The sequence below is a fragment of the Phoxinus phoxinus genome, assembly GCF_949152265.1.
Source record: "Phoxinus phoxinus genome assembly, chromosome: 6".
Classification (NCBI taxonomy): Eukaryota; Metazoa; Chordata; class Actinopteri; order Cypriniformes; family Leuciscidae; genus Phoxinus; species Phoxinus phoxinus.
Genome location: NC_136881.1, coordinates 29142081 through 29162711, shown reverse-complemented (window position 1 = coordinate 29162711; position 20631 = coordinate 29142081). Strand labels below are relative to the sequence as shown.

Sequence of the window (20631 nt, the reverse complement as noted above, 5' to 3'; positions counted from 1 at the left end):
ATTCACAATTTTCCAAAAACAAGTTGAAGCTTGATTGGAAGCTTATTTGGTGTTGGTCCAAGATAGTCTATCAGCTTGCACTAGCTGATCTCAGACCAGCTAAAAACCAGTTACCATATTCCAAATAATATGGTATTATTCCATATTCCAGCTATCAGCCTAAGCATGGTAGGGAAAAAAAAAAACAATGTTTTTTTAAAAAAAAAATCTGTTTTGGGGTAGTTGAACCTGGACTAAAAGGCTGAACGTGGCCCTAGTGTGGCTCCACTCACCGTTCTCACTGTCTGATTTGTTCTCGTGCTCAGTGTCAGTCAGGGTCAGGGCTGAGTTTGAGCGGCTGGACAAGCAGGAGTTGCGGCCAGACTTCACACCTCTGCCCCAGAGGCGCATGGCTCGTTCCGGTGACATCACCCCCTCGTTCTCAGTGTCCACGTCTGAGCCTGCACCAACAGAGTAGCCGCGGTGGGGGAGGCCCATCTCTGCGCAGAAGGCCAGGCCACGGCGTGTGGCTGGTTCACATATTCCCAGCTGCCTCAGGTTAAAGTTCTGTCCTGTAAGAGAAACGTAACAAACAAGCTGAGCGTACATCTACACACATCTTCTATGAACAATCTGTTCAACAATCAAGTGCCAAATGTGAATAAAACACATTGGCATTGGAGAGAACATAAAATAAATACAAATTATTGGCAGCTGAATGGTACCATTTTTTATTTAAGATTGCAATGCAATATGTGTTTAACTGCTATATAAAAATTACAGTTAATTTGCTTGTATATCAGAGTTAAGCAAAACAAATGAAAGTAAAATAAAAAGATCTGTGTCTATTTTACATCAAACGTTTGGGGTAATTTTTTTTTTTTAGGTAATTAATACTTTAATACTTCAGCAAGGCTTCATTAAATTGATCACAAGTGACAATAAAGACATTTATAATGTTACACAAAATTTCTATTTCAAATAAATACTTTTCTAATGAACTTTCTATTCATCAAAGAATCCTGATTTTATTTTCTTGATTCCGGGAAAAATATTTAGCAGCAAAAACTGTTTTCAATATTAATAATAATAATGATAATAATAATAATTGATAATAAGTTTCTTGAGCAGCCCATCGACATATTAGAATAATCCACTAAAAATTGCTGAAAACTCAGCTTTAAATTATATAAATAATAAATTATTTAAAAATATATTAATATAAAAAACTGTTATTTTAAATAATATTTAATTTCACAATTTATAATAATATAACAATATAATAATAATAATATAATATCATTTCATAATAATATTTCACAATAATACTGTTTTTACCAAAAAGTTTAAAAATGAATAAAAACAAGTCAATAATAATGGATTGAATACAAATAAAATAATAATAATAATGGATTGGATAATAATAATAATTGTATAATTGTACAATAATTGTATTCATACTTGTCAATAATAACTATAAATAATTTTAACGTGCACGCGCACACACACACACACACACACACACACACACACACACACACACACACACACACACACACACACACACACACACACACACACAGTGTGTGCAACCGTTTAGACACTTTCCACATGCCCTAGTTAAGCAGAGGAAACAATCAATCAAAGAGACACCAACAAGAACCCATTTAATGTTCTATTTTGAAGTCTGACTTCTGTTTTCTGCGATTACTTCTGCCATGTGCACTTATAGCATCAAGAGAATGACAAATAAACTAGAATTGTCTAATTCCCTGGACACTAGAAACTCCCTTATAACACACAAACGCACACACAATTTCTCTCTCTCACACACACACACACACACACACACACACACACACACATACTGGTACGGGTGCTTTATAAGGACTTTTCCCCCTAAAAAGATCCATCCTGGTTTATGGGGACCCACCTTTCCCTTTGTCATAGACATTAATAAAAAATATTAAACTGCTCCTTATGGCATGGGGTAAAAATCTGACTGCTCAGAATTTAATTCTAATGAAACAGTCTGGTAATATGAAGACCTGACAAACTAAAGCACTGTAAGGACAGGGCAGGAGTGGGCGTTTCCTGATTTAATTATGACTTATGAGGACTACCCTGGTTTATCTGGACATCACTCACATACACACACACATCTGACCATTAATTATGAGGACTAACCTGGTATAACCTGGACTAACTTTACCCATGAGAGTGCCACATCACTTAAGTTTGTTTCAATACCAGCATATAGAAAAACAAAACAAGAAATTATCAGCAATTGTTCACCCTGGCTTAAACTTTAAGAGAGATTTCAGAAAACTAACCTGAGTTTGTAATGTGAGATTTAACAGGTGTGAAGTGAGTGAAGAGAGAAGAGAGAAGAGGGAAAGTGAAATACGGAAATATTTTAGCTTTAAAAATTAAGAAAATAAAAAACCAAAAGGAGAGTTTACTATTTAACCATCACTGACAAATGCATTCACCCACAAGTATTTTTCATAATTGAACCTTGAATGTCAGTCTTAATTTATTCATTAGATTTTAAGAAGTTTTGTCTAAAGATAGTTTTGAATAAAGCTAAATATTTCCAGTTGATTGGGTTTGGGTTTTGTTAATGTGAAAAGAGAAGATTGTTCAAGACTTGGTATTATTATCTAAATGAACATTGCTGACCATTTGGGTTTAACTGTACATCTGTAACCATATGAATCATGCATACACACACAACCCTAACTAACCCTTGATTATGAGGACATTTTGGGTTTAACTGGACCTCTCTCACACACACTCTCAAACACCTGACTAACCCTTGATTATGAGGACATTTTGGGTTTAACTGGACCTCTCACATACACACTCTCAAACACACACAAACACCTGACTAACCCTTGATTATGAGGACATTTTGGGTTTAACTGGACCTTTCACACACACACTCAAACACCTGACTAACCCTTGATTATGAGGACATTTTGGGTTTAACTGGACCTCTCACACACACACTCTCAAACACACACAAACACCTAACTAACCCTTGATTAGGAGGACATTTTGGGTTTAACTGGACCTCTCACACACACACTCAAACACCTGACTAACCCTTGATTATGAGGACATTTTGGGTTTAACTGGACCTCTCACACACACACTCAAACACCTGACTAACCCTTGATTATGAGGACATTTTGGGTTTAACTGGACCTCTCACACACACACTCTCAAACACACAAACACCTGACTAACCCTTGATTATGAGGACATTTTGGGTTTAACTGGACCTCTCACACACACACTCAAACACCTGACTAACCCTTGATTATGAGGACATTTTGGGTTTAACTGGACCTCTCACACACGAACACCTAACTAACCCTTGATTATGAGGACATTTTGGATTTAACTGGACCTCTCTCACACACACATACACACTCTCAAACACCCGACTAACCCTTGATTATGAGGACAAACTGGGTTTAAATGGACATCACGATTAACTCCACACATAGCAGGAGTACCTGTATTAGAGTTAACCATACTAAACCAAATCAACTATTCTACGTTAAAGAGTGAATTCACAAATGATTGTGCATCTTTTTGCTGCCACTAAACCTGTAAAAGTAATACGCACACCTAAGGAAATAGTGCTACAATGTGCTGTTGCTATATCAACCAACATATACACGTGGTGCAAAATGAACCTGGTTGGAGAAAAGGATTAAAGATCAGCAAGTTTTACACTTCATAGAAGACTAGTTAAAGGACAATTAGATGAAGAAATGCAACTAGACAGCCAATAAAAACTAACAAAATTAAACTGAAAAGGGCAATTTTTATTTTGCAAATGGTAAAAAAAGGCTCAACAACTGAGGTCTAATAAGGCCATTATTAGAGATGCACCGATTGATCGGCTTGGGACCGGAATTGGCCGATTTTCACGTGATCGGCCATGACCGGCGATCGGCCAGTCAGTCTGACATATACCGATTTTATACCGGTCAAACGCACTCTGGCGCTGCATGATTAACATCGCGCAACATCAGCATCACACGTGCACACGGAACGCACATGTAGAAAACCTCATGAATTACGTCAGTTTCACACCGCAAGCGTGAGAGGCGCGTATTTTTTTCGGCGTGCATGTTAATCAATGAGTGCATCACACCGGGAGCAGGAGCAGAGCGTGAGCGTCAAGCAGGAGCGTCGCGTGAGCAGCAGTGAAGCGCAGAGTCTATTTTTGCTGCGCTGCTCAAACTCAATTAAAGTGAAAGCAGTTTTTTTGAGGTGCAAAATAAATATGATTTCACACAAAAAGTGCCAAAAATGCACTGAATTTGCATGTCTAGTGTGTTTTAACAAGAACTGGAATAGGCTATGTCAGAAAAGAAAATGAAGACTCAAAAATATTTATAGAAAATTCACCCATTTAAACTTGTTTTTATTATTCAGTTTGGGTAGAAGTATATGGTGTTTTATAAAAAAAAACATATAGAAAATAAATGTGTGTGCTGTTAAGTGGTTAGAAAAAATGAAATCGGAATCGGCTAAAATCGGTATCGGCAGGTCAACCTCGTAAAAATCGGAATTGGATTACAATACAAAATTGTGATCGGTACATCTCTAACCATTATGGGACTAAAGTGCATGAGGGAGTGTGCCTCAAAATGACCACAGCAACACACTGGAAATAAAACCAAATTAAATTGCCTTCCAGTAAATGCATGTATTTGTAAATTTCTTTCAAAACAGTGTTTTAATAAAAGTAAATAAAAGGATGTCTTGAACACTCTTCTGGCCCAACAACACTTTAGAGAACAAAACCCCCAGACATTAAAGGTTGTATCAGCGATTTCAGGCCCAAACATAAATGATCACATTCATCTAATCTTTCCTAACAATCCGCTAGCTGCCGCCCCATAAGCATGCCGTCCAAAAACTGCGTCTCTGTAGGCAGCCTAGGCTCTGAGATCTGCACACAAAAACAATGGGTTTCACCAGCCACCAAAACCAAAATAAACAGTGTTCCAACCAATCACCGCAAAATCTCAAACCACAACACCCCCACCTTTTGTGTGCAGATCTCAGAGCCTAGGCTGCCTACAGAGACGCGGTTTTTGGACGGCATACTTATGGGGCGGGCAGCTAGCGGATCGTTAGGAAAAATTAGATGAATGTGATCATTTATATTTGGGCCTTTTTTGGGCCTAAAATCGCTGATACAACCTTTAATGGAAGGCAACACTGATCTCTCGAAGAACTCTAAGATAATTTCTTTTTCAACATCAAACCTCGGTTCCTCACGAAATCCCTTATATTTTGGGCCGTTCTTTCTCTCAGGACAGGGTCCTCAGCAGTCTTGCACTGCTCACACTCTGCCTTTGTTGCAAGGTGTCCCTTTGAAATATGGACTCTGAAATGTTTCATGACAGCATTCACTTCATTTGGGCTCCATGGCCTTTTCACTATTCTCCTCAATTTGGTCTCTGTAAAACAAACAAACAAACAAACAAACAAACATACATATGTATACCTATACACCTATATGTATATACATGAAATAACTTTAATATACCCAAATGTTTAAATACCTCTGGAGTTCTCAGTTTCATCCTGATTCATTTGGCTTTTTCCTGAGGGGTAAAAAGCAACAATTAAAATGTATTCCAGGCCTACAATCTAAACCGTTTCGGACCATGTGAAATATCAGCAGATAAGCACACAGGGAAAACTAGTCTCTGGTCCTGTGTAACACGAAAAGGACCACTTTACACTGAAATGGTTTTTGGTGAACTGAGTAGTATTGGATGAGTTGATCAGAAAGATCAACACCTCCCATATTCTTGTTGTATTCAGTGACAGGGGTTGGGCATGGAATGGATTTCGTGTTCCAGCCTCCATCCTGAGTTCTTACCCTTCTCTGAACTGTGTTGCCAGAGAAGGCCGGGTGAATTGTGGAGCAGACAGAGACTTCCCGAGTGTCCATCCACTTTACGAAAACCAGAGGGCCGTCACGGATCCACCTGATGGTGCCCCTAGGATCCTTTTTGTTCATGGCATTTGTGGTTGTGCGGGGGCATCCTCGTCTGTTGTCCCTGTAGGTGCCACATGCTCCAAAGTTCATGCTGTAGAGATCCATGAATAGCTTTGGACTTGTGTAGAAGTTGTCTACATACACATTGTAGCCACTCCCTAGGAATGATTTGTTCATGAGGGACATAACCGAGTCGTATACCAGTCCTACACCAGAAGCAAACACAGACTTCCCCGTGTATACAGCAAAGTCTAAAGTGTACCCAATGCTGCTGTCTGCCAGCACAAAAAGTTTGAAGCCCCACTTAGTTGGCTTCGCCTTCATATATTGCGTCATGCCAGTGTGAGCCTTTGTTGCCACCATCCTCTCGTCCACTGAAAGGTTCTGCCGTGGGCGATAAAATGCTCTGCATGCATGTTTGATGTCATCTAAAAGGGGCTTCAGACGAAACAGCCGGTCATAAGCTGGTGTCCCTCTCTTCCGGTCGTTGTGGACATCTTCATCAGGGTCGCTCATGTGGATGTTCCAGGAAATGACCTGATACCTGTCACGTGCCATCACTGAGTGGGGAAACTGTTGGCTGAAAATGGTGTTTGTCCTCCAGTAGTCCCGGATATTTGTCAGTCTCACCAGTGCAAAAAAGAAAGTCAGTCCTAAATATTGGAAAAATTCTTGAACAGTTAATTTTTTTCCAGGAATATATTTTGCCACTGGCAATGTTTTTTTTGCAGCGTTTGTGTTTGTGTTATTACACAAAGTGGTTGCTGCACTGTCACTGACAAAAAGTTTGAAAAGGTCCAATGGTGTGTATATGGATGTGGGGCTGAGCTGATGTCCTGGCTTTATTGTTGGGACGAACCTTTTGGGCACTGGAGGGATGTCTGGCTGACTCTTACTGTTCCATGATGGAGTTGGGGCTGCTGGCTGTGGTGATCTAGATCTCGAACCTTGTGGATTCAGGACTCTGTCGACCCCTCAAGCTGCCGGATCTGGATCTTGACCTTGACCGCGCTCTCCCTCTAGACCGTGACTGCAGCCGTCCATGGCCTATTCTAGAGTGCGGATCGGGCCGAATTTTTCTGTCCGAGCCCGGCCCGCGTCCGACAGAGCAGTAACCGAACCCGACCCGAGCCCGACAGGCATACAGATATTTATGTTCGAGCCCGACCCGAGACCGAAAGTTAAAATTCCGGTTTTTTTATTCTCATACTAATGACACATGTACGTTTGTTTGTGTGGAAAGCCCGCTTTTATTAAGCAACTTAAGGAAGAGATTCAGAAATGTCAATAGATGAGCGTGTCACCGCGCGGAGCAACAAGCGCACGTAACACAGGCGTACATGCACGTGTTTCGTTGTCACGGCCCACGGCTACATAAACAAATTTCCGCACAAAGGAAGACAGATGTTATGGTAATATTTTACATATATTTTAATCACAAAAACGAACGTTTGCATCAAGTGAAAGCATCAGGCACATTGGCTACCTACATAATAACCTGTTTTAAATTTAAAATGTTCAATGCCTTCGCGTTGATGTGACCGAGCCCGACCCGAACCCGAACATCAATTCTAAATATCTGTCCGAACCCGGCCCGGCCCGTCGGGTACCGGCGGGTCCCGTCGGGCTCGGGTCGGGTATCCATCCTCTAGCCTATTCCTGGCAGCTGCTGGGATGCTGCAGCAGAAGTGGGAGGCTGGGATGCTGCAGCAGAAGTGGGAGGCTGGGATGCTGCAGCAGAAGTGGGAGGCTGGGATGCTGCAGCAGTTGTGGAAGGCTGGGATGCTGCAGCAGAAGTGGGAGGCTGGGATGCTGCAGCAGAAGTGGGAGGCTGGGATGCTGCAGCAGAAGTGGGAGGCTGGGATGCTGCAGCAGAAGTGGGAGGCTGGGATGCTGCAGCAGTTGTGGAAGGCTGGGATGCTGCAGCAGAAGTGGGAGGCTGGGATGCTGCAGCAGAAGTGGGAGGCTGGGATGCTGCAGCAGAAGTGGGAGGCTGGGATGCTGCAGCAGAAGTGGGAGGCTGGGATGCTGCAGCAGAAGTGGGAGGCTGGGATGCTGCAGCAGAAGTGGGAGGCTGGGATGCTGCAGCAGAAGTGGGAGGCTGGGATGCTGCAGCAGAAGTGGAAGGCTGGGATGCTGCAGCAGAAGTGGAAGGCTGGGATGCTGCAGCAGAAGTGGGAGGCTGGGATGCTGCAGCAGAAGTGGGAGGCTGGGATGCTGCAGCAGAAGTGGGAGGCTGGGATGCTGCAGCAGAAGTGGGAGGCTGGGATGCTGCAGCAGAAGTGGGAGGCTGGGATGCTGCAGCAGAAGTGGAAGGCTGGGATGCTGCAGCAGAAGTGGAAGGCTGGGATGCTGCAGCAGAAGTGGAAGGCTGGGATGTTGCAGCAGTTGTGGAAGGCTGGGATGCTGCAGCAGAAGTGGAAGGCTGGGATGCTGCAGCAGAAGTGGAAGGCTGGGATGCTGCAGCAGAAGTGGAAGGCTGGGATGCTGCAGCAGAAGTGGAAGGCTGGGATGCTGCAGCAGAAGTGGAAGGCTGGGATGCTGCAGCAGAAGTGGGAGGCTGGGATGCTGCAGCAGAAGTGGAAGGCTGGGATGCTGCAGCAGAAGTGGGAGGCTGGGATGCTGCAGCAGTTGTGGAAGGCTGGGATGCTGCAGCAGTTGTGGAAGGCTGGGATGCTGCAGCAGAAGTGGGAGGCTGGGATGCTGCAGCAGAAGTGGGAGGCTGGGATGCTGCAGCAGAAGTGGAAGGCTGGGATGCTGCAGCAGTTGTGGAAGGCTGGGATGCTGCAGCAGTTGTGGAAGGCTGGGATGCTGCAGCAGAAGTGGGAGGCTGGGATGCTGCAGCAGAAGTGGGAGGCTGGGATGCTGCAGCAGAAGTGGAAGGCTGGGATGCTGCAGCAGAAGTGGGAGGCTGGGATGCTGCAGCAGAAGTGGGAGGCTGGGATGCTGCAGCAGAAGTGGAAGGCTGGGATGCTGCAGCAGAAGTGGGAGGCTGGGATGCTGCAGCAGAAGTGGAAGGCTGGGATGCTGCAGCAGAAGTGGGAGGCTGGGATGCTGCAGCAGAAGTGGAAGGCTGGGATGCTGCAGCAGTTGTGGAAGGCTGGGATGCTGCAGCAGAAGTGGAAGGCTGGGATGCTGCAGCAGAAGTGGAAGGCTGGGATGCTGCAGCAGAAGTGGGAGGCTGGGATGCTGCAGCAGAAGTGGAAGGCTGGGATGCTGCAGCAGAAGTGGAAGGCTGGGATGCTGCAGCAGAAGTGGAAGGCTGGGATGCTGCAGCAGAAGTGGAAGGCTGGGATGCTGCAGCAGAAGTGGGAGGCTGGGATGCTGCAGCAGAAGTGGAAGGCTGGGATGCTGCAGCAGAAGTGGGAGGACCCTCCTCAGCGGAAGAATGGGAGCTTTCCTGTCTGGCTCGGGTGGGTGGGCTGGTGTCTTCATTATCATGACTGTAAAACAAATAAAGCAAAATATTAGATCATACATATCAGATCAATTAGTGTTTTTGTATGCGATTTCTCACATAAGATAACAATGGCTGAGATTGCTACTGTACCCCCCAACCCACCACAGCTATAATATGAGCACTCTCTCCCCAGCCAAAAGGTGTGACCAACCCCCCACTACAACATCCTTGAGACATTCTCTCCACAGCTAAAAGGTGTGACCAACCCCCCACTATCCTTTGTTTGTATCTCTAGGTAAACTCAGACAAACAATGGCTGAGACAAAGTGTAATCCACAACTCTTACTACTCTGTAACAAACATAGAAAACGAAATACTACTTTTACAGAACTTATTATTACATATTTAGAAATTTTATTTTATTATTTTATTTTATTAGTTTTTTTTTTTAATATACTTTTACAGTAAATAAATAAATGGAACTTACTCTTCAGCAGGGTCTAGACCATCCTGGTAATCTAGTTCCTCATGAGTCAAAAAGCTCTCTTCTCCAGAAAATCCATCATCCTCCATGGCATCAAAAAAGGCCAGCGCTTGATTTAGATCCATGTTTCTCAATCTCTGACGATCCATTATTCTCTGTATATTCTTCAAAACTCGCGTCTTTCTGTGCGTCTCTCTCTCTCTCCCCTCGAAACCACTGTGCCGTGCGTCTCTCTCTCCACAATATCAGCCTTGGTTCATGCGTAATGACGCACACCAACGTGGACGACGGATCAGCCTGTCATTGGTCAACAACCTCACGCAAAGAATCACGTGATATCCAAAATGGCAGCTAGCAAAAATGACAGAAAATGTATAAATTATGGACATCAAGTGGATAAAACTTGGATATAAGCGTTTGGATTTATTGCTGAAACACTCTGAAAGGACGCACAAGTTCCAGGCTGGATAGAAAAACTTCTGTAAAGGCTAGAAAGACACCAAAGACACCCCCGTGACGGCTAGCTCGTTAGCTTTCTGCTGCAAAAAACGGTAAGAAAATCAATCAAATAATATAAATATTTATCGGAGGAGTCGTGTGGCGTCGTGGACGATGCCGTCGGGCTCAAAGGGTTAATGCAAATGGGTGGAGTGTCTGTTCCGGATGCCTCCTGGACGCCTTCCCGGGAAGGTGTTCCGGGCGCGTCCCACCGGGAGGAGACCCCGGGGAAGACCTAGGACAAGCTGGAGAGACTGTCTCCCGGCTGGCCTAGGAACGCCACGGTGTCCCCCCGGAAGAGCTAGAGGAAGTGGCTAGGGAGAGGGAAGTCTGGGCATCTCTGCTTAGACTGCTGCCCCCGCGACCCGGCCCCGGATAAGCGGAAGAAGATGGATGGATGGATTTGTTTTAGACAAATATGCTTGCACTCTGTCACCAACTAGATATATTTAAATTAATGTAGGCCACTTTTCACTGGTAACAAAAGACATTTAGCATTATCAGGACCCACAAATATTCCCCCACTGCATTATATATATATATATAGTAGTTTAATGTAGTATTGACACTAAAACTCGGTAAACTTGATTGTTTCCCCTCAAACAGTAATTTTTATTTTGGGTGTCCTATACACAATACATATTGTCACTATCCACAATATATATTGTTGCATTTTTGTATTGCGATACATTGCTTAATTGACAGCCAATCGGAATCAATTCTGCTATAACATGCTTCAATATATAAGCGGCAGTCAAAGATGCGATCACAATAAACAGAACGTTACCGTCTGCTGGTTGGACCCTAACACAGTTATGGTTAGTGTGAATGGGCCTTAACAGTTTACATCTCTGTGACTGAAAGTCACAAAGCATATCCAGATTGAAAAGTGTGCATATTGGGTCTACAGCTTATCCACAATAAAGAAGCAGCCGACACATACCCAAAGCAACATCTTTTCCTCAAACCCTATCCCTGACATGACGGTCCTCGTAGTGGAGAACTGTCCTTACATTTCAGGTCAGTGTCATGCCCATCCCCCAACGCACGAGTTATGAAAATGAATGAACCGAGCAAGGTACATTTTACTCGAATTTGAGACGTCACAACAGGGTCTTTAAGACGACAGTCCACGTCAACCAGTCTAGTATGGTGCCCAACCATCCTACACTTAACATTGCCTGTGTCAAAGAGAAGAAAACAATGAAGGAACATGCGCTCACTTACTTTCTGTTTCACTGATGAAGAAGGATTCACAATGCATTCAGTCACAGCCACTGATGTCTCGTCACACAATTCCTGTAATTATGAGAAAGACAGGTACAACACTGAGGCAAGGATGTTTGCCAATTGGTCACCGCAACTAATTCTAGTATCAACCAAAGTCTAAATATCTAGTGTCCCTTTCATTGCTCCGTCGTGCACAAAGCAGACATGCAGAATTTTTAAAAATAATCTGCATCATATAAAAAACTAACATTCATGAAATACAGAACATGGTTGACTTTCAGTGATAAATTCTTTAAGAGACTCACCCTTAAACGCCAAGGCCAAGAGGAATCCCCATAGTTGTATGTGACTTCCTCATCTGGAAAGATATGTCTTATACTAAACAGACACAGGTGTGGCCTTCCGTCAACAATGATTGTCTTGACTTTGCAATTTGGATCATTCACCAGTCGTCCAAGTGAATGTCCACCGTACTCTTTTGTTGCATCTATGCTGTGATAAAAATAGTGCAGTAAGAAACTTAAAACATAGACACACACTGAAACATACGGTTCTAACTGAACATTTGGGTTAGGCTAACCTTGGCCTATTTAACCTATATTCAAATACACATTGTGAAAGTTAACTTGACTTCCTAAGAATTTAATAGGTCAGATGATCCACTTAAGGTAAAAAAATAATACCCCAGTTGAAAAATAACCATGTTATTGATTATTTATCACTAACTAATAAGTTCCTCATGTTATGAGAACCATAGCAAATCTGCTATTGTAATAGTGCTGCACGATTAATCTTATCGCAATCGTAATCGCGATGTCAAGCCTGTGCAATTATATGACGCAAAATGCTGAGATTTTATGTAAAATAAACAATGGGCTGGTACGCAATTAACGCAGCATCTGTTATTTTTTGTCATCCTTTGGCTAGTGTTACATGATAATGCTCTCATGCGATTGCTTAAAACCATTCATGCGAGACAAGTCAAAAGAGAGCGCGCTGAATAGGGATGGGCATCGTTAAGAAATTATCGATATCGATGCCATTGTCAAGTCTGCTTATCGATGCGATTCCTTATCGATTCCCATATCGATTCCTGTACTATTTGCTGAACACTTACAGGGTGGCTTTGAGAGTTGTTGGCTTTGAATGTCTCATTTAAAGTGGTTTTAGAGAATGAAAACCAAGTGTGGAATATCAATACAGAAGTTGAATGCTTTGAAATTTCTAAAAAAAAAGTAAACATTTCTAAAACAATGATTCTGATCTTAATTCAATATCGATTCCTTTGGATAAATATTCGGTACAGTAGATGCGTTAATATGTTAATTTTTCTCCTCCCAAAATTGTCACAGTGTCTGGTGGTTCCCTGGGTTTAACATTAGAGGTCTCAGTTTTCACGGTGTCTAGGCATTTTCACTACACTTCCCATAATCCTGTCTGTCACTGATTGTTCATTTCCTTCAGCTGTCTCGTCACCTTGTTTGCACTTGTGTGTATATATACCCTGTCTGTTTCAGTGTTTGTCACGGAGTCCTTGTATAATGTCCCCACACTTCCGTTGTGCTTTGAGCCTGTTTCCCTGTCGTTTGTTTATTTTTATGTTTGGATTGCTTACATGGTATTTGACCCCTGCCTGGACTGATCGTGAGTACGGATTACCCAATAAATATCATTGCGCTTGGATCTCTAATTCCCTGTGTGTGCGTGTCGTGACAAAAATAATCTCACCTAATGCAGAGCCCTGTCAGCTGGTATTATTATTATTAAAGGTTAAAAATAGCATCTCAAATTATAATAAAATGTGTTTTTTTATGACAACCTTATAATATATTAATGATATAGGTAAAAATATAATAAATATGTAATATATTATATTTAGCAAAATACTCCTCTCAACAGACAATTTTTTAAGTCTACCTACGTGCTGTGATTATTTAATGGCTTTCCGGTGAACGTAACATTACGTGACTGAGCTGTTTAGTGTTTATGGACCTCTTTCTGAGGTTGAATAACACTTGATCGATTTTATTACATTTCGGTAAGTTGAACTGTATCTTTCAAATAACTTATTGATCATTCGAACTTAAGTTAATTTAGGCTACTATTAACTTAGTAGTAGCCTAACAGATGATCGGCTCACGTGCCGCTTGAACTGAAATCTGTCACGTCAATTTACAAGCACCAAAACGGTGTTTATTGTTTGAATTTTGTAATTAAATTGACAGAATCTGAGAGCTGAGAATTAGTTTCTCTAGTATAGTGTCAATAGTACCGTACGTTTCTCTGTCGGTGCTTTCTCTGCGTGAGAAAATGGATGTGTGGCGTGAGAGCGTGTGGAAAGTGACAACTGCGGGAGTCTCACGGTGAATTCGTGAGAGTTGGCAGCCCTGCGTCCAGATTAAGTTTGTAAATGTTTTTGGAGGGTGTGCTTGTGCAGCCAAGAGTTCATTTGCTTTGTTGTTTTTGTATCTCTATGGCAAACGCGCTGAGCGCGTTCGGAACTACGGGAGCCCAGACCGAGCGTCGGCGGATGTTAAAGAGAAAACCGATTTTCATTCAAACATATCGACGTACACTACACATTCGAGTTAATCAATAAAATATATTTATCTCCCAGCCTAATGGAAAGGAACATTCGGAATCGTTAGTGGAATCGTTAACGTGTGGACGTGTACGATTCCGATGGATCGGAACTAGGGATGCAAACTATTAATCGACGATCGATTAATTGTCGATAATACATTAATTGATCAAACTTATCGATCATCGATTAAGCAGGTTCATGCGCGTGCGTGCTGCTCAACCGCGAAACACAAGCGAGCGCGTCGGAGTTATGTTTGGGACTATTTTACACCATCATGACTAAGTTTTCGTGTGCATTCGCAGCCTTTTGTTTTGTGCAAATGTAAGTTGTAATAGTTTATTATGTGTACGCTTATCTATATCTGATTTATCTCATATTGGATGCATTTGGTTAAGAATTGTTGAAGCGTGATCTTTAGCGCGCGCAGCTCAAACGGCAATGCACGGCTAATAATGACTATTGGGACTGTCATATTACATAACATTATAAAGAGAACAATAGTGTAATAAAACATTGTGAAGTATTTGGGTTTAGTTGCCGTGTCACGTTGTTCCAGGAAGAGCGTGTCCACAACATGAGTCATTCTGAATGGCACGTAACTCAAGTTCACTTGTGCATTCACGTCATTTTGTGCAGATATAATTTGTAATATAATGTTTATTTTGTATATATCGGACTAATCTCATATAGGTTGCGCTTCTTTGAGTTAAATAACGCGCTGGCAAAGTGCTCAACGGTTATTCATTCAGCGCGCGCCGCTCAAGCAGCAATGCACGACTAATAATAACGATGATTAATTTGGGACTGTCATATTACATAACATCAGAACACTATTTTATTAAATCGTTGTGAATTCATTGGGTTTAGTTGCCGTTTTCAGTGCGTTTCAGTGCACGTCTAACGTAACACACTGCAAGCACGCATCTGAGGCGGCGTTGGTGAGTGACACGTTGTATTATTAGTCGTTATATTTGATTATTAAATAATTAATTTAATTTAATTATCATTCACATCGAAACATTTTACAATCCTACTAGCCCTTTATTTGGATTAAAAGCCATTCTCATTCATTTGGTGAGTAACATAGCGTGTTTAACAAACCCTGTCATGCTGTTGGCCATATGCACTGCAGCAGACGCATAACTGATCGTTAATTTAAATTACGATCGATCATGGGAATTTGTGAAAATTGACATCCCTTCAGTTCTATATTTGAAGTTTCCAGGTCTAGTAATCTTACTGTTACCTTTCTCAGACCAAGCATCAATAAGTGCTGCTAATGTTTCAAGTTTTTCAAGTAGTTCATATAGATTTTTATTTAACATTTATTTTATGTTGCTTAATGTTTGCAACAGGTGAGCCAGTGCACAATTATTTTTTATGTATTTTAATTTTCTGTGCATAATTTATTTTGTTAAACTACATAAATGCCATTCTGTACCGTATCCCAACTGTTACAATAAAACATAATTTGAGCAACATAACATGCATTTTTGTTCAGTATATAAGCAATATTTAGCTTTTTATGTTAAAGACACTGTTGATACCGTGAGAAATGTACATTCTCAGGAAAATAGCCGCTTATCAGTTAATCGTTAATCGATCGATAATGTCAATCAACTAATGATTAATGAATTAATCGATAATTTGCATCCCTAATCGGAACGTTTGGAACCGATTTCCAAGCCTAGCGCTGAATGTCCGACTGTGACTCATAGAAAGACACGCGCCAGAAATAGTTCTCTTTCGCGCTTGAACGAACAATAACACACAATTATGCCAAAATGTCATTTGTCGAGTATCTTCATAACATAAGAGCAGTCTTATGATGGAGGTATAGAGTTGTGAGAGAATGAGGCGCATGTGAGATCCGCGTCTCTGTCAGCAGCGGCTGCTCTTAAAGGGCCAGCAGCCAAAGCTTTCTGTCAGTAAAGTTAATCAAAGAACAAAGGGGACAGAGAAAATTACTCACTGCTCTTGACTAAAGAACTTATGTAGCTTTAATAAGGATTAGTCTATTTATTATGTTTGATAACTTTATAAAATTTCTGTATACCTGAAAGACAGGAAGGGCACAGGTAAATATGACATTTATTATGGGTTTATGTGAGGATTATTTGAAGTTCACTTAAATTAAAAGCTGTTATATTTAATGAAGTCTAATAAATGTTTTTTTATTTTTTATTATAGCTTTCAATTGAAATGATGGAATCACTGTAATGTTGGATGGCTATAATTAATGTTTTTAATGGGGGTGGATTAATTTATATCCAGACATCAATGGCTTCGATGTTATCAATCATTTAGTTGTTGTTGCTAGTTTGAGTTGAGAAATACACATTTCAGAATTATCACTAATCTGTGTATTTTGCTTTAGATCCAAGCAAGTAGACTCATGAAACCATTTGTTTATTATATCACAATTGCATATTCCAATTGCAATATTGACCTCAATCGCAATCATAACTGTTTTTATTAGAATGACATGCAACTAGTTTGCTCTGAATATGAACCAAAAATAAATAAATAAACCAAAAAAGAAACAGCCAGCTTACCAATAACGTGTTCCATTCCATGTGAAGTCAAACAAGTAGTTGCCTTGAACATCTTTAACATGTTTACTTTGAGAGAGAATCTCACGGTATTCAACAACAAAGGTGGATGGTTCAATGTGCTCAAGTGCAAACACACCTCTCCCTAAAAGAGCAAAATAATATATAATAATACAAATAAAACATGAATCCAAGTGCACCTATATGTTACACAGCTAACCAACCTATCCTTTTAAAGAGTTAAATCCTGTAAAACTGTGTAATGTAATATGAGGTGCAAGAAAGAAAAAAAAATCAAGCATTGGTTTTCACTGTGATATAGTCTACTAGTTGAATTTGGTTGTAACCAAATTAGGTACAACAAATAAAATAAAATAGAAATAAATACTTAACTATGTATACAGAGAATAATGTAAACATTATTCTCTGTATACATAGTTAAGTATTTATTTTAAAATAATAATAATAAAAAAATTGTTTAAAGTTTTTTTTTTTTCCATCTCTTAACCTTTATGAAAATGAGCGGCTTACCCAAGGGTAAAATGTGTGAATGTGAAAGATCATGTCCAGACTGCCAGCAATAGGCCTACTTTTCATTCTTACAAGTGCATGCCTACTTTATGATTTGATTTGCCTGCAGTCTGAACATAGTCAAATTGCCTTGTGGTGCACAATTTACCTTTGAATGTGTTGATTTGTCGTCCCTCAATGAAGGCTTTGTCTTTGCCCGACAATATGTGTTCTTTTGCATCCTGCTCGGGTTTTATTATCTTCTTTCTTAACATGTTGACTGAAAACATTCCAGACAACATAATTAGTATGTGTATATATATATATTACATAGATAGATAGATGCTTTATATACAGTACATTATTGTCAGACTGTAGTCTATATCAATAAATACAACATTTTACACATAAATAGTTGATAAGTGAGGTTTTGAGACTTGCTACTTTTGATAAGAAACAGTCTCCGATTTCAAATTCAGTCCATTTTAATACCATTTTATCACTCTTTAATGCCTCAGATCAAACGAAGCTAAACTCGTTAACTTACTTAGAAAAATTAACTATAGAGAGAAAGTTTTAGAAAATGTTACATGTATTACACCTGATTTACATTCAAATAATAAATGTAAAAACAAATTGGAAATAGAATCGAAAGAATGTGAATTAAAATTGAATCATAAAATGTCTGCTAATATCCAGCCCTAAAATGAATAAACTAAATATTTTTTCAAGTCATTCTAATGACAGTAACATTAAATTAATGAAAGTATACTTTTACATTAGTTTCGTTTCTGTTTATTTAATAAATTTCTGTATCTTACTGTATTAAACTGTAAATTCATCCACTCAACTTTACCAGTCATCATGATGACATGACAACATAGATTTGATTTATTTCAAAATGTAAATTAATTCTCTCAAGCATCCATGGAGATGTATCTTTCATCAACTAATACTAATACTTGTATGTGTCTATGAACAACAAGAGAATTTCGTTTAAGTACCAAACAAAACAAAAAACGTGAATAGCATGTGCAAGTTGTTTGGATACGCCATTTTAACTGCTTATGGACTTATATTAGCCCGATAAATGGCCACGTTTAAAGTAATGTAACTAACGTTATTCAAAACTGTCAGACTCATGACACTTAACTCCACAAAGGTAGAATATATAAATAAACGCACTTACCTTCCTCGTGATAAAGTGAAAATCTCCCACTATAGCTCGTCAACTTCGCTCGAATTCTGCTAATTAATCTTTCATGATGATGATTAACCTTCTGATTAATCCATAGACAGTGGATTAATCACACCGTCACACGTCTGCGATAGAAGATCAGAGGCGCAGGCGCGCTGACTTTGACGGATGTGAAATGCAGCCAATCACTGACGAGGATTCCAGCAGCCAATCACTGACGAGGATTCCAGCGTTCCACCAATGAATCGCGCTTGGGCGTGGTCTGGGTGTATTAGCGTCGAATTTCACATAGACAATCACTGACGAGGATTCCAGCGTTCCACCAATGAATCGCGCTTGGGCGTGGTCTGGGTGTATGAAATGTGTATGATACTGCAGTAGCGTCGACTTTCACATAGAGGGAGATTATACACTCTGAGCATACACTGGCACACACTGAAAACGGGTACAACGGATTTATAAGGACATATTGAGAAAAAGCGGGAGGTGGTTAGGCGCAGCCTGATAAGCCTTTCTACACTGCTCGACTTATGAGGACATTAGTGCTGTCCTCGTAGTTACGGTATGTCCTCATAGAGTCGGTATGTATCCATGGTTTTTGTCCTCATAATCCAGTCGCACCAACGCACACACACACACACACACACACACACACACACACACACACACACACACACACACACCACTGTCAGTATATGAGCACTGAAAAAATGTGAGTATTTTTCTCACTGAGGGACTGGGGAAAGCCTAAGAGGGCTTAATATCACTCGCAGGTTGAACGTCATGGTAAGTGGTTTTCATTGTAAGCACAGAGTGGTATCTTTCATGTGTGTGTGTGAGGGGGGAACTCAGGTATGCTTTGTTGGCCTGTTCTGTGGGGTAGGAACAGCCCATAGAGTGTTGGTAAAACACAAGCTGACAGGTAAATGGGCCTTGCTGGCAACTGGGGAGCCATTTGGGGAGTGTCAAGCTATGAAAAGATCCACAGCTCCAAAGAAAGTGGAAAAGGAAAGAAAAATAAAGGTGTAAATTGATAGCGCAATCTATTTTTTTTGTCTCATTTTTGGCATTGGAGATTGTATCAACTGACCCAAAGGCCAGACAGAAAGGAAAGCTTCTGTAAACAACACACACACACACACACACACACACACACACACACACACACACACACACACACACACACACACACACACACACACACACACACACACACACACACACACACACACACACACACACACACACACACACACACACACACACACACACACACACACGGCAAGCTAACACCCCATGTGTGGAACAAAGAGACTATCAAGTCTCATCAGACAGTCAAATATCCGCAGACTTAGCAGTCTGTTCCCTGAAGACCCACAATGTACTGCAAATGTGACTTCTGATCGGTATTTGGAACCACAGATATAAACCCAAGTTACCAGAATTTCTTTCTCCTGAACGACTATGACATGTATACTAGCTAACCCCGTGAAAGCAAATAAATGAACAAATAAATGTGCTAGGTGGCATTGCAACAAAGACACAAATGTGTGTGTGTAATAACCAGAGGCTACAACTCCAAAGATATAAAGGATAACAGAAATTTAATTTGAGACAAGCACAGGACGGTCATAACAAGATATTAATTCCTACTCCTGTCTTTGTTTATTTATTTTAAAAAAATACAGATACATAACACTTTTAGCTGAGAACGGTGGGCAGTCACATGACTAATTGTTATCCTGTAGCATCACGTATGTTCCCTGGCAGCCCTAGTTGTGTTAAGTGAGCTTGAAAACGAGCTTGAAAAATATGTTTCACAGTGAGACTGATGATGTTTTCTCTGTGCACCTTCTACAGTACATGTATTTTGGAGGGATGCAGATAAACGGCAGCAATTAACCGTGAGAGGAACACCGCGGCAACACGTCTAAACAGTCGTTTACACGCTCTTTAAAAACGTTTTAATGAACTGACTGCAGTCTCTAGGGCTGTGCAAAATCTCAAACTAAGGGAAAACTGCCACAGAAATGAAAAATTATTTATATCCGTGTCAAGTTCACAATATGTATCTGATTTTCTGTAATCAAAACTGTCATATTATTGGTGATAGAATACAAAGAAAATACCTCTAGCATTCTGTTGTCTTCAGACGTCCA

The 20631-nt window shown here is 40.8% G+C and overlaps 2 protein-coding genes across 3 annotated transcripts in view; both read right to left on the bottom strand.

The window, feature by feature from the left end:
* tenm3 (teneurin transmembrane protein 3) overlaps positions 1-20631 on the bottom strand; it is a 274509-nt gene that overhangs the window by 188015 nt on the left and 65863 nt on the right. The window contains exon 3 of the mRNA XM_079616081.1: positions 273-551. Coding sequence (XP_079472207.1) covers positions 273-551 — 279 coding nt within the window. The remainder of the gene's footprint in view (positions 1-272; positions 552-20631) is intronic.
* LOC307000458 (histone-lysine N-methyltransferase set-1-like) lies at positions 3800-19124 on the bottom strand. Of its 2 annotated transcripts, XM_079616083.1 has the most exons (6): positions 17444-18854; positions 16768-16909; positions 11934-12120; positions 11626-11697; positions 5574-5615; positions 3800-5468 (listed from the first exon to the last, which is right to left on the bottom strand). In XM_079616083.1, the coding sequence occupies exons 1-5, from the start codon at positions 17574-17576 to the stop codon at positions 5601-5603; spliced, it is 549 nt and encodes a 182-aa protein (XP_079472209.1). In that variant the 5' UTR covers positions 17577-18854; the 3' UTR covers positions 3800-5468; positions 5574-5600. The 2 variants fall into 2 exon arrangements, with proteins under 2 accessions (XP_079472209.1, XP_079472208.1); XM_079616082.1 differs by lacking the exons at positions 3800-5468; positions 5574-5615 and adding an exon at positions 9762-10251 and having other exon boundaries at positions 17444-19124.

Coding starts and splice junctions, on each gene's coding strand:
- LOC307000458 (XM_079616082.1), bottom strand. CDS start 17,576: ATGTTGTCTGGAATGTTTTCAGTCAACATGTTAAGAAAGAAGATAATA. Junction 12,121..16,767: donor TGGAATGGAACACGTTATTG/GTAAGCTGGCTG, acceptor TTTTTATCACAG/CATAGATGCAACAAAAGAGT. Junction 11,698..11,933: donor CTTGGCCTTGGCGTTTAAGG/GTGAGTCTCTTA, acceptor TCATAATTACAG/GAATTGTGTGACGAGACATC.